General features: G+C 49.2%; 1 protein-coding gene across 1 annotated transcript; it reads right to left on the bottom strand.

Moving 5' to 3' along the window:
* Positions 1–10626: 10626 nt before the first annotated feature.
* LOC123430832 (probable purine permease 11) lies at positions 10627–12258 on the bottom strand. The gene has a single exon (XM_045114670.1). The coding sequence runs from the start codon at positions 11826–11828 to the stop codon at positions 10653–10655; it is 1176 nt and encodes a 391-aa protein (XP_044970605.1). The 5' UTR covers positions 11829–12258; the 3' UTR covers positions 10627–10652.
* Between the last annotated feature and the right edge of the window lie 1414 nt (positions 12259–13672).

Genomic DNA, 13672 nt, shown 5'->3' with positions numbered 1-13672 from the left:
GATCCTACATCATCATCTATTGTGACTCACTTTTGCCTTATGGCTAGGGCTTCAAAGGTATCTCCTACTTTGAATTCCAATATATCTCATGATGATGATGTTGATGATAATGGGGATGAGGATAATGATAAAGAGAGTGATAATATTGCATCCTTAAAAATTAAGGGTGAAATGATTTTTAAATCTCTTTATAAGAATAAACTTGCTTGTTCCAACTTCTTGGAAATCATGTCTATTGCCACTGAGAGCAAGAAATACATTGAGGAGTTGGAAGCTCATCTTGAGGAGCATGAGGCCACCATTGAGACAATGCAAGGTCATGAGCGTGATTACGCTAATGAGATCGCAGAGCTATCTCAAGCTCTTGATAATGAACAAACCACCAAGGAATCTCTTGAGGAAATCTTTGCTCTAGAATTATCTAGATTAAAGGGATCCTATGATAGAGCTCTCGAGGTGGCTAATGATTTTAGAACTAAAAATGATAAGTTTCAAGTTGCACATGCTAAACTCCTTGAGGACTATGAGCACCTCGGAAATGGCTCAAGGGCTATTAAGAGCTCGCTCATCGAACTCACCGAGTCTCATGCTCAACTTGAAGCTTCATATGCTAAAGAGCTTGCCAAGGTGCCTTCTCCTCTTATTGCTAATGAAGATGCTTGTGCTACTAACTCTACTTCTTGTGAAGCATCCATTTTAAAGGAGAATGTTGAGCTAAGGGCTCAACTTGAGTTGCTATCTAGCAATTATGGGAAATTAGAAGAAAGTCATGTAATGCTCACAAGCTCTCATGATGATCTTCTAGCATCCCATAATGTGCTAAAATTAGCTCATGAGGCTATTACTACCAAGGTAACATCGAGTGAGCCTCATGTGGACATTAGCACTACTTCTAGTCAAAAAGCTATATTGCCATGTGCTAGTCCTTGTAATTCATCTACTCATAATGTTGCTACATCTTGTGATGAATTACTTTCCATGCCTTGTTGCTCTAACAATGAAGCTTATACTTCCTCTAGTACTTGTGTTGATACTAACCATGTAGAGGAAATCAAAGAGCTCAAGGCCCAAGTCACTTCCTTGAAGAAAGACTTGGAAAAGAGTCATGAAGGGATGTCCACACTCAACAATGTCTTGTGTGGACAAAAATCCCCGAATGATAAAAATGGACTTGGATTCAACTCCAACAAGAAGAAGAAGTCCAAAAGCTTCAAGAAGAAGGGCCAAGAACAAGTCAAGAATTTGGCCAAGATTATTTGCTTCAAGTGCAAAATTGAAGGGCACCATGTTAGATCTTGCCCACTAAAGAAGAAGCCCCAAAGTCACAAGCAACAAGGGAAGAGGCCACAAGTGCACTCACATACTCAACTACAAGTTGAAGAAAGGCCCCTTCCCAAGAAGACCCAAGCCAACACTCCTCATGTTGAGAAATCAATAGGGAAGAAATTAAAGGGTAGATGTTGCTACTTATGTCGTGAGAAGGGTCACTTCGCTTCTTCTTGCACGAGAGGTAATTTATCCAACCCAATCATTATTGATGATATCTATTCTCTTGGGAAGGATAAGGTTGGCAGTGTGTTTGCCAAGTTTGTTGGTACTCAAAGTGGTGTCAAGAAAAGTACCATTTGGGTTGCCAAGCCTATTGCGACTAACCTCTTAGGACCCAACGTGGTTGGGGACCAACAAGCTCAAACTTGATCAATAGGTGAATATGGAGGACATTAGAGACTTGGATACATAATGAAGAATTAAGGGGTCTTCATCGTTCATATTTTCTCAAGCCAAGTCATTTGGATTATCGAGTTTCTATCTTATATCCAATGTGCCTCCTTACGGTAACTTGTACTTAAACTGTTTACATTGTTAGTTGCTTGCCCCTTTGCATGTTGTGGTTTTGTACCTTGCATGTGTTTGTACATGTTATGCTTCCAACTTGCTTATGTTAAATAACCAAGTATGTGTATGTTGGTTTGCATATCATGTACATGTGAGTCTTGTATTGAGCCTTATTGCATCTTGTTTGTATCTTTGTTGGCTTTTGTGAGAGATTAATGGATTATCCCATTGTGGGGGAGTGATGTGCTTTGCACACCTCACAATCCTATAAATGTGTTTACATGGGGAATACCACTTAGTATTGATATTTTAAGATTATCTAGTTTCTTCTTCTTAAAGATCCATTTGTTCTGAATAGCCTTGCGGCCCTCAGGTAGTACTTCCAAAGTCCATACTTTTTTCTCATACATGGATCCTATCTCGGACTTCATGGCCTCTAGCCATTTGTTGGAATCTGGGCCCACCATTGCTTCTTCATAATTTGCAGGTTCATTGTTGTCTAACAACATGATTGACAAAACGGTATTACCGTACCACTCTGGAGCAGCACATGGTCTCATCGACCTGCGTGGTTCGACGGGAACTTGAACCGGAGTTTCATGATCATCATCATTAACTTCCTCCTCAACCGGCGTTGCAATGACAGAGGTTTCCCCTTGCCATGCGCCACCATCTAGAGGGATGAGAGGTTCGACAACCTCATCAAGTTCTATCTTCCTCCCACTCAATTCTCTCGATAGAAACTCCTTCTCGAGAAAAGCTCCGTTTTTAGCAACAAACACTTTGCCCTTGGATTTGAGATAGAAGGTGTACCCAACTGTCTCTTTTGGGTAACCTATGAAGATGCACTTTTCCGCTTTGGGTTCCAGCTTTTCAGGCCGATGTTTTTGACATAAGCATCACATCCCCAAACTTTAAGAAATGACAACTTTGGCCTTTTGCCATACCACAGTTCGTATGTGTCGTCTCAACGGATTTTGATGGTGTCCTATTTAAAGTGAATGCAGCTGTTTCTAATGCATAACCCCAAAACGATAACGGCAAATCGGTAAGAGACATCATAGATCGCACCATCTCTAATAAAGTACGATTACAATGTTCGGACACACCATTACGCTGTGGTGTTTCAGGCGGTGTCAACTGTGAAACAATTCCACATTGTCTTAAGTGAGCACCAAACTCGAAACTCAGATATTCACCCCCACGATCAGACCGTAGGAACTTGATCTTCTTGTTACGATGATTTTCAACTTCACTCTGAAATTGGTTGAACTTTTCAAATGTTTCAGACTTGTGCTTCATTAAGTATACATAACCATATCTACTCAAATCGTGAGTGAAGGTGAGAAAATAACGATATCCGCCGCGTGCCTCTACGCTCATCGAACCGCACACATCGGTATGTATGATTTCCAACAAGTCACTTGCACGCTCCATTGTTCCGGAGAACGGAGTTTTAGTCATCTTGCCCATGAGGCATGGTTCGCACGTGTCAAGTGAATCAAAGTCAAGTGACTCCAAAAGTCCATCGGCATGGAGTTTCTTCATGCGCTTTACACCAATATGACCTAAGCGGCAGTGCCACAAAAATATGGCGCTATCATTGTTAACTCTAATTCTTTTGGTCTCAATGTTATGTATGTGTGTATCACTATCAAGATTCAATATGAACAATCCTCTCACATTGGGTGCATGACCATAAAATATGTTACTCATAGAAATAGAACAACCATTATTCTCTGACTTAAAAGAGTAACCGTCTCGCAATAAACAAGATCCAGATATAATGTTCATGCTCAACGCAGGCACTAAATAACAATGATTCAAGTTCATAACTAATCCTGATGGTAACTGAAGTGAAACTGTGCCGATGGCGATTGCATCAACCTTGGAACCATTTCCTACGCGCATCGTCACTTCATCTTTCGCCAGCCTTCGTCTATTCCGCAGCTCCTGTTTCGAGTTTGCAAATATGAGCAACAGAACCGGTATCGAATACCCAGGCACTACTACGAGAGCCGGTTAAGTACACATCAATAACATGTATATCAAATATACCTGATTTTTCTTTGGCCACCTTCTTATCAGCGAGATACTTGGGGCAGTTGCGCTTCCAGTGACCCATACCCTTGCAATAGTAACACTCTGTTTCAGGCTTAGGTCCAGCTTTGGGTTTCTTCGTCGGATTGGCAACAGGCTTGCCGCTCTTCCTTGAATTACCCTTCTTGCCTTTGCCGTTTCTCTTGAAACCAGTGGTCTTATTCACCATCAACACTTGATGCTCTTTACGGAGTTCAGACTCTGCGACTTTTAGCATCGCAAACAACTTGCCGGGTGACTTGTTCATCCCTTGCATGTTGTAGTTCAACACAAAGCCTTTATAGCTTGGCGGCAGTGATTGAAGGATTTTGTCAGTGATTGCCTCTTGCGGGAGTTCAATCCCCAGCTCAGCTAGACGGTTTGAGTACCCAGACATTTTGAGCACATGTTCACTGACAGAAGAGTTCTCCTCCATCTTGCAAGCATAGAATTTATCGGAGGTCTCATACCTCTCGATCCGGGTGTTCTTCTGAAAGATGAACTTCAACTCCTGGAACATCTCAAATGCTCCATGACGCTCAAAGCGACGTTGAAGTCCCGGTTCTAAGCCATACAAGACTGCACATTGAACTACTGAGTAGTCCTCCTTACGTGTTAACCAAGCGTTCTCAACATCCTGGTCAACCGTAGCGGGTGGTTCATCTCCTTGCGCAGCATTAATGACATAATCCTTCTTCCCAGCTTGTAAGATTAGCTTAAGATTACAAGTCCAGTCTACAAAGTTGCTTCCATCATCTTTCAACTTAGCTTTCTCTAGGAACGTATTAAAATTCAGGGTGACTGTCGCGTGAGCCATGATCTATAACACAAATATATTCAAAGTGGACTTAGACTATGTTCAAGATAATTAGAGTTTAACTTAATAAAATTACTCGCTAAACTCCCACTCAAAAAGTACATCTCTCTAGTCATTTGAGTGGTTCATGATCCACTTACACTAGCTCAAGTTCGATCATCACGTGAGTTGAGTATAGTTTCACTGGTAAGCATCCCTATGCTAGTCATATCATCTATATGATTCATGATTGACCTTTCGGTCTCATGTGTTCCGAGGCCATGTCTGCACATGCTAGGCTCGTCAAGCTTAACCCGAGTGTTCCGCGTGTGCAACTGTTTTGCACCCGTTGTATGTGAACGTTGAGTCTATCACACCCGATCATCACGTGGTGTCTCGAAACGACAAACTGTAGCAACGGTGCACAGTCGGGGAGAACACAATTTCGTCTTGAAATTTTAGTGAGAGATCACCTTATAATGCTACCGTCGTTCTAAGTAAAATAAGGTGCATAAAAGGATTAACATCACATGCAATTCATAAGTGACATTATATGGCCATCATCACATGCTCCTTGATCTCCATCACCTAAAGCACCGGCACGATCTTCTTGTCACCGGCGCCACACCATGATCTCCATCAACGTGTCGCCATCGGGGTTGTCGTGCTACTCATGCTATTACTACTAAAGCTACATCCTAGCAAAATAGTAAACGCATCTGCAAGCACAAACGTTAGTTTAAAGACAACCCTATGGCTCCTGCCGGAAATCGACGTGCAAGTCGATATTATCTATTACAACATGATCATTTCATACATCCAATATATCACATCACATCGTTGGCCATATCACATCACAAGCATACCCTGCAAAAACAAGTTAGAGGTCCTCTAATTTTGTTGTTGCATGTTTTACGTGGTGACCATGGGTATCTAGTAGGATCGCATCTTACTTACGCAAACACCACAACGGAGATATATGAATTGCTATTTAACCTTATATAAGGACCTCCTCGGTCAAATCCGATTCAACTAAAGTTGGAGAAACTGACACTTGCCAGTCATCTTTGAGCAACGGGGTTACTCGTAGCGATGAAACCAGTCTCTCGTAAGCGTACGAGTAATGTCGGTCCAAGCCGCTTCAATCCAACAATATCGTGGAATCAAGAAAAGACTAAGGAGGGCAGCAAAACGCACATCACCGCCCACAAAAACTTTTGTGTTCTACTCGAGAAGACATCTACGCATGAACCTAGCTCATGATGCCACTGTTGGGGAACGTCGCATGGGAAACAAAAAATTTCCTACGCGCACGAAGACCTATCATGGTGATGTCCATCTACGAGAGGGGATATTCGATCTACGTACCCTTGTAGACCGCACAGCAGAAGCGTTAGTGAACGCGGTTGATGTAGTGGAACGTCCTCACGTCCCTCGATCCGTCCCGCGAACCGTCCCGCGATCAGTCCCACGATCTAGTGCCGAACGGACGGCACCTCCGCGTTCAGCACACGTACAGCTCGACGATGATCTCGGCCTTCTTGATCCAGCAAGAGAGACGGAGAGGTAGATGAGTTCTCCGGCAGCGTGACGGCGCTCCGGAGGTTGGTAATGATCTTATCTCAGCAGGGCTCCGCCCGAGCTCCGCAGAAACGCGATCTAGAGGTAAAACCGTGGAGATATGTGGCCGGGCTGCCGTGGCAAAGTTGTCTCAAATCAGCCCTAAAACCTCCGTATATATAGGGGGAAGAGGGGGAGCCTTGCCTTGGGGTCCAAGGACCCTCAAGGGGTTCGGCCGAGCCAAGGGGGGCAACCCTCCCCTTCCGAACCGAGTCCAACTAGGTTTGGAAGGAGGAGTCCTTCCCCCTTTTCCCACCTCCTCTTTTTTTTCTTTTCTCCTTGATTTTCTTCCTATGGCGCATAGGGCCTTCTTGGGCTGTCCCACCAGCCCACTAAGGGCTGGTGCGCCACCCCCAAGGCCTATGGGCTTCCCCGGGGTGGGTTGCCCCCCCCCCCCCCGGTGAACACCCGGAACCCATTCGTCATTCCCGGTAACTCCGAAAACCTTCCGGTAATCAAATGAGGTCATCCTATATATCAATCTTCGTTTCCGGACCATTCCGGAAACCCTCGTGACGTCCGTGATCTCATCCAGGACTCCGAACAACATTCGGTAACCAACCATATAACTCAAATACGCATAAAACAACGTCGAACCTTAAGTGTGCAGACCCTGCGGGTTTGAGAACTATGTAGACATGACCCGAGAGACTCCTTGGTCAATATCCAATAGCGCGACCTGGATGCCCATATTGGATCCTACATATTCTACAAAGATCTTATCATTTGAACCTCAGTGCCAAGGATTCATATAATCCCGTATGTCATTCCCTTTGTCCTTCGGTATGTTACTTGCCCGAGATTCGATTGTTAGTATCCGCATACCTATTTCAATCTCGTTTACCGGCAAGTCTCTTTACTCGTTCCGTAATACAAGATCCCGCAACTTACACTAAGTCACATTGCTTGCAAGGCTTGTGTGTGATGTTGTATTACCGAGTGGGCCCCGAGATACCTCTCCGTCACACGGAGTGACAAATCCCAGTCTCGATCCATACTAACTCAACGAACACCTTCGGAGATACTTGTAGAGCATCTTTATAGTCACCCAGTTACGTTGCGACGTTTGATACACACAAACCATTCCTCCGGAGTCAGTAAGTTATATGATCTCATGGTCATAGGAACAAATACTTGACACGCAGAAAACAGTAGCAACACGATCAATATGCTACGTCTATTAGTTTGGGTCTAGTCCATCACGTGATTCTCCTAATGACGTGATCCATATATCAAGCAACAACACCTTGTTCATAATCAGAAGACCCTGACTATCTTTGATCAACTGGCTAGCCAACTAGAGGCTTGCTAGGGACAGTGTTTTGTCTATGTATCCACACATGTATATAAGTCTTCATTCAATACAATTATAGCATGGATAATAAACGATTATCTTGATACAGGAATTATAATAACAACTATATTTATTATTGCCTCTAGGGCATAATTCCAACAGGTAGTGCCTTTGCACTACTAGGGGCCCAGCGGTAGTACCGCTGGGACGAGCGGTAGTACCGCTGGAGTGCCAGTGGTAGTACCGCTGCAGCCAGCGGTAGTACCGCTAGCTGGCGGTAGTACCGCGCCTGGTCAGCGGTAGTACCGCTGGAGTGCCAGCGGTAGTACCGCTGCAGCCAGCGGTAGTACCGCTGGGCTCGGGCTGTAAGTGGGGGTAACGGTCTGATTTCTTCCCCCACTATATAAAGGGGGTCTTCTTCCTCCTTGGCCTCATCTATCCGTTGAACTCTTGTTCTACCTCCATTGTTGACATTCTTAGAGCTTGCTTACTCTCAATCCCTCCAATTATTCTTGCTTGTTCTTGAGGGAGAAGAGAGAGGAGATCTAGATCCACATCTCCACCAATCACTTTTTCCTCTATGTGAGGGGACCCCCTTGGATCTTGATGTTGGAGTTCTTTGTGAGCTCCTTGTTCTTCCTCTCATATTTCTCCATAGCTTTTGTTGTTGTGGAGGGATTTGAGTGTGAGGGACTTGACCACTTCATGTGTTCTTGCCATTGCATTAGTTGCATCGGTTTGAGTTCTCCACGGTGATACGTGGAAGTGAGAAGTTGAGAAGCTTATTACCTTTGGTACTTAGTACCCTAGATATTGTTCTTCGCGGATGCTTTGGCGTCCTAGAAGCTTGGTGGTGTCTCGGAGCTCAATCATTGTGGTGAGAAGCTCCGGGCAAGCGTCGGGGTCTCCAATTAGGTTGTGGAGATTGCCCCAAGCAATTTGTACGGGTACCGGTAACCGCCCCCAAGGGTTGCCACGTGTACGGGTTCGGTGACCGCCCCCAAGGTTTGCCATTTGTACGGGTTCGGTGACCGCCCTCAAGGGTCCCTTAGTGGAATCACGGCATCTTGCATTGTGCGAGGGCGTGAGGAGATTATGGTGGCCTTAGTGGCATCTTGGGGAGCATTGTGCCTCCACACCGCTCTAACGGAGATTAGCATCCGCAAGGGTGTGATGTTCGGGATACATCATCGTCTCCCCGTGCCTCGGTTATCTCTTACCCGAACCCTGTACTTATGCACTTTACTTTGTGATAGACATATTGTTTATTGTAATATGTCTTGCTATCACTTAGTTGTTTATCTTGCTTAGCATAAGTTGTTGGTGCACATAGGTGAGCCTAGTTGTTTGTAGGTTTTGTGCTTGACATATTAAACGTTAGTTTTATTCCGCATTTGTTCAAGCCTAAACCTTAATTATTTTAAAGCGCCTATTCACCCCCCCTCTAGATGACATCCACGTCCTTTCATACTTCCTCGCCGAGCCTTCGCCCTTTCGATCGCCGGCGCAGCTGTAGCCGTTCGGGGGAGGGGGGGAGGGTCTTCGTCGCTGGAGTCGGAGTGGACGATGAGCCCCTTCATCCGACGGACCGCCATGTCCTACTCCCCCTTCAACTTGGAGATCCGAGCCTTCTCCTCCCTTTCCTCCTTCGCCTCGCGCTTCGACTGCTCAATTGCAAGTCGGAGCACCTTGGCCTTCTTCATTCGGAGGCGTTGACGTTCGTCTCTGTCGTCGTGAGGGGCCGATAGTACACCCAGGCAAGGAGGCGTTCATCCTCCTCGGGTTGCGCCGGCATCCCGCGACGACGGTGCATAGATTGATCCATCATTTCCCTCTCCCTTGCCCGCTGCCACTCACGATGGGTGACGCGTGCCACCGATTCCGGAGTGCGCGTGCGGGCTGGCGGGGTGGGCACTAGCACCCATCACTCCCCGTGTGGAGGAGTGGCCAACGGAGGAAAGACGGCGTGCGGCTGATGCTGACCGCGCAATCCGCGCGAAGCTGCACGCGGTCTCGGAGGGTCCAGCTCCGGTTTCTATGGTGCGCCAGCGCGTGACCTGTGGCGACGCTCCAGATAAGGAGTTGGCGCTTGTGTCCACCTTGGACCGCTCCAAGGCGATACGGAGGGCCAACTCCTCGTCGTACTCGACGTCAGAGCCATCGGAGCTCGGCATTGGAGTGGACGGGATCAGAACCAAAAAGGAAGAGGAAAGGACAGAGCGAGAGAGAGTGACCAGGGTTCGAAGCGAGGGGGCCGAAGTGGGGTTTTTGTGGGACAGTGGTCGGGTTGGTCGTGGGCCGGGCCTGTCAGTTAGGACGTGGCAGACACGCGCGGTCGTTTTTTGGATGGATATAAGGGATGCCGATCAGCCGGACGTTTGAAGTGCATTTAAGAGACCCGAGTTGCATTTTTGTGATCGGTCACTGATCGAACGGTGTGCTAAGGCTGCTCATAGTGGGGAGTAACTTAGCCAAGTAACATGCACATGTTATTGGTCTATGTTACTACCTCCATAGTGGGTAGTAACATTTGTGGGATGTCATATTAATTAGGATATAGACTCATTTTGTATTGGTATGTGTGATGTTACTGTAACATAGCTAGTTACCACAAGCACCTCTCTCCTCATTAACTCACTGCCACATAAGCAAATTTGCATTGTAATGTGTGATGTTACTACTATGTTACTCCCCACTATGGCCAGCCTAAGACGTTTGAGACGAGTAAGAGTGTGGAGTTTTAATGCTCTAATCTACCACAAACGCCCCCTGAATTTCGATGTGGGGCTTGCCATAATAACCAACAAAAAGATGCCACGTCACTCGAGTTAATACGGTAGCAAAGCTCACCATAGAGTGGGTACCGGTATGAAGTCCTCGTGTACTGTTCTTCTTCTTGTTTTTTCTCTTCGGAAGACTCTCCTGGTTGATGTATCTTTGGACACTTATATTCCAAAACGTGCTCTAGTAAAATCCAGACAGCGCAATGGTGAGCAGAGTCTCAATTCGAATTCCGGCGAATTCCATTCACTCTGTAGCGAGTTTTACAGTCTGGTGTTCGTCATCGTCGGCTGATCTCTCAGCTAGGTTCTTCTTCACCTTGGCATCGTCAAGGTAGTGTTGGTAGATGTAGGACAAGAAGCCCCAGACCGCAACGAGCATGGCCAGCACCTTCACCCCGTCCATCCGGTCGCCGAGGAAGATGACGGCGATGATGGGCGACAGCGGCAGCCCCACGGTGCTGATCACGTTGGTGAAGAGCGACGACACCGCCGCGACGAGCCCCATCAGTCCCATGGTGGTCAGCTGCCACGAAATGGCCGTCCAGGCGAGCGTCATCCCGTAGGCTAGCCTGCCCTTCCTGTACCCGTCCATCTCGCCGTGCAGGGCGCTCCACTCCCCGGAGATGAACAGCCCGGCCACCGACACCACGGCCGCGGCGGTGTTGCTCCAGAACTGCATCTCCATCACGTCGTACAAGGTGTCGCTCCTGAGCACCTTGTCGAAGGTCAGCTGGTTCAGGGACAGGATCAGGGAGAAGAGCGCCGACGCCGACAGAGTTAGCGCGAACCCCAGCGGGAACTTCCCCGCCGGGACGCTGCTGTTGGTCCCGTCCGAGCCGTGGCTCACGCCGACGAGCGCCGCGGAGAAGGTGAGAAGCACGACGGAGTTGAGGATGAGCGCGGTGAACTTCTGCTTGTTGAGGAAGTAGGAGAAGACGGCGTTGAAGGAGAGCTGCGTCGCGCAGATGAGCGAGTAGGTCGACAGCGGCAGGTAGAGCAGCGCGTAGGAGTACATCAGGTTGTCGCCGGCGAGGAGGACCCCCAGGCCGGCGTAGATGGCCGAGATCTTGATGAGCGGCGGCCGCGTCACCGCGGTCGTGGCGGCCTTTGGGCGGCGCCGGAAGTAGAGGAGCAGCGGGATAGCGAGCGGCGTGCCGCAGGACTGAACCACGGTGGCGATCCACAAGCTGCCGCCGCCCTGGTCGTAGTAGATCCTGCCGAGGAGGTTCGCCACGCTCTGCCCGGCGAGCACGAGCACGATGTTGACGAGCACCACCGCCCACCATTGTACGCGCTCCGACATCGACGGTGGCGCTGGCGCCGCGGTCGCCGGAGACGTGCCATTGTCAGCTACGCCTTCAGCTCCTTGTTCGCCTCGTGTGCCTGCGATCTGTAGATGAATTTCACCAGCAGCGCCCATATCGATGGATTTCGCGAGGATACGCACAGAGTACTCTGTATCCTGCAAACCCGAAGTCCTGAAAAGGATACGCAAGAAGATAGGAACAGGACAGGGGAATAATCTGATCCAATTGCACAGGGATGCGTGTCGTCTTCGTCCTCCTCTCGTTGAAATCGGAGACCACCGTCGATTCGAGTAATAAGGCGTGTTGGAGTAGAGAGATGGAGCAGAGAGGAAGAACTGGATTCAACACACACCTATTAAGCTCAAGGCAGAGGATAATATACAGGTTGCTGGGCTCGGCCGAGCTGATCGTCTGCCACTACCACCGATCGTACAGCACTACTCTAGGCTAACGGCTGCACGTCGTGCTCCACGTTGGCTGACAAATACAATACATGGGGGCTGACAAATACAGTATAGACGTCTAGTCTAACAAGGCGGACAACAATGGCGCTAGCAAGCGTCTGAATCTGCGGTCAACATTAGCTTGACTTAGCTCAGCACTGCACCGTCCACGTCCACGTCCAGCAACGCCTCTGCCATGAGTCAATTTTCCCGGCCCCTTGGAGGAAAAAAAACGGCGCCAGCGTTGAGCCGTTGATCGTTTGGTGAATCCACACGAGAATCAGACCTATCTCCAGTTTAACGATGCCGTTGTCCAACCCTGGCAGTTAATATATTCGGGATCTGACAGCAACGAAGATTGGCGAAAAAGGATTTTCTCCGTTTTGTATTACAAAATAACCAAGCAGAACATTCGAGCATAGTCTCGCTCAAAAGAAATGGAAAGAAATACAAAGAAAACAAATGCCGACACACAAGGATTGACAGAAAACACAAAAGACTCACGACCGCTGCGTCTATCAAGACTCTTCCACCAAGCTCCACGACTCCGAAGCGCCGGTACCCATCAACACCTACAAGAAGAAATGTGGCGATGACGACGCTGCTGTCAAGGGTTTCTCCCGATATGCGACGAGGCGCGAGGAAGGGTAGCCCCGACGGCCTTCAGGAAGGTTCGGCGACACCCAAGGGTGTCACCGCGTCAGTGTCAGCCGGGCCGACAGGGGTTTCCCCCGATCCCAACCTGCACCTCGGGCGCTCCGGAGCCTACCACCAAACCACCGACACCCTGCACCAACACGGTCTTGAGGCCCCTGTGTCGTCTCACCACAACACCGTAAGGAGAAGCCTGCACAACGATGAAGAGGAGCCGGGACAAGGAGTAGCAGCACCGTCGGCATGCGGGAGGGCTCAACCTCCACCGTCAACGATGGTAGCCGACCGGACGCAATAGCAGGAGCATACCAGGCCTGTGGGCCCACAGGCCCGGTCGGGACCCCCGTAAAGCTCCCGCCATCATGCTGCAACATGCATGCCATCGGCAACGCCACCCCGTGTCCAAGCTGCTCCGCCTCACCACCATGCAGAAGACACTGCAACCACGCTGGGAGCCGGCCCGCTAGGACCCCGATGGGGCCCATAGGGCCCAGATCTGGGTCGGGGCGCGTCGCCAGCCACCCCGCCACCTCACCCGTCGTCGACCACCATCACCGGGTCGTCGGACTGCAGCCGACCGAACTGCACCACCATCGCCCTGCCCCGGAAAGGGGGGAACGCGTGCGTGTGAAAAGGAGAGTTTGCTGCCGCCGGCACCACCCGGGCCAGCGCCGGGGGCGCCCGTTGGTGGCGGCGAGGGAGGAGACGATGGAGGAAACGCCCGCGGGGACGAGCTCGCGTGCCGCCCCGGCCACCTCCCGGGGAGGCGGCGCGAGGGTGGATCTGGGAGGAGGGGGAGGGACGGGGCCGGGGGAGGTGAGGGGGGGGGGCTGAATGGCGGCTGACGGCGACGGCAAGGG

This window comes from Hordeum vulgare, chromosome 2H (assembly GCF_904849725.1).
Source record: "Hordeum vulgare subsp. vulgare chromosome 2H, MorexV3_pseudomolecules_assembly, whole genome shotgun sequence".
Classification (NCBI taxonomy): Eukaryota; Viridiplantae; Streptophyta; class Magnoliopsida; order Poales; family Poaceae; genus Hordeum; species Hordeum vulgare.
The sequence above is the reverse complement of the archived record's forward strand: the minus strand, read 5'-3'. Positions and strand labels throughout refer to the sequence as shown.

Coding starts and splice junctions, on each gene's coding strand:
- LOC123430832 (XM_045114670.1), bottom strand. CDS start 11,828: ATGGGCGCTGCTGGTGAAATTCATCTACAGATCGCAGGCACACGAGGC.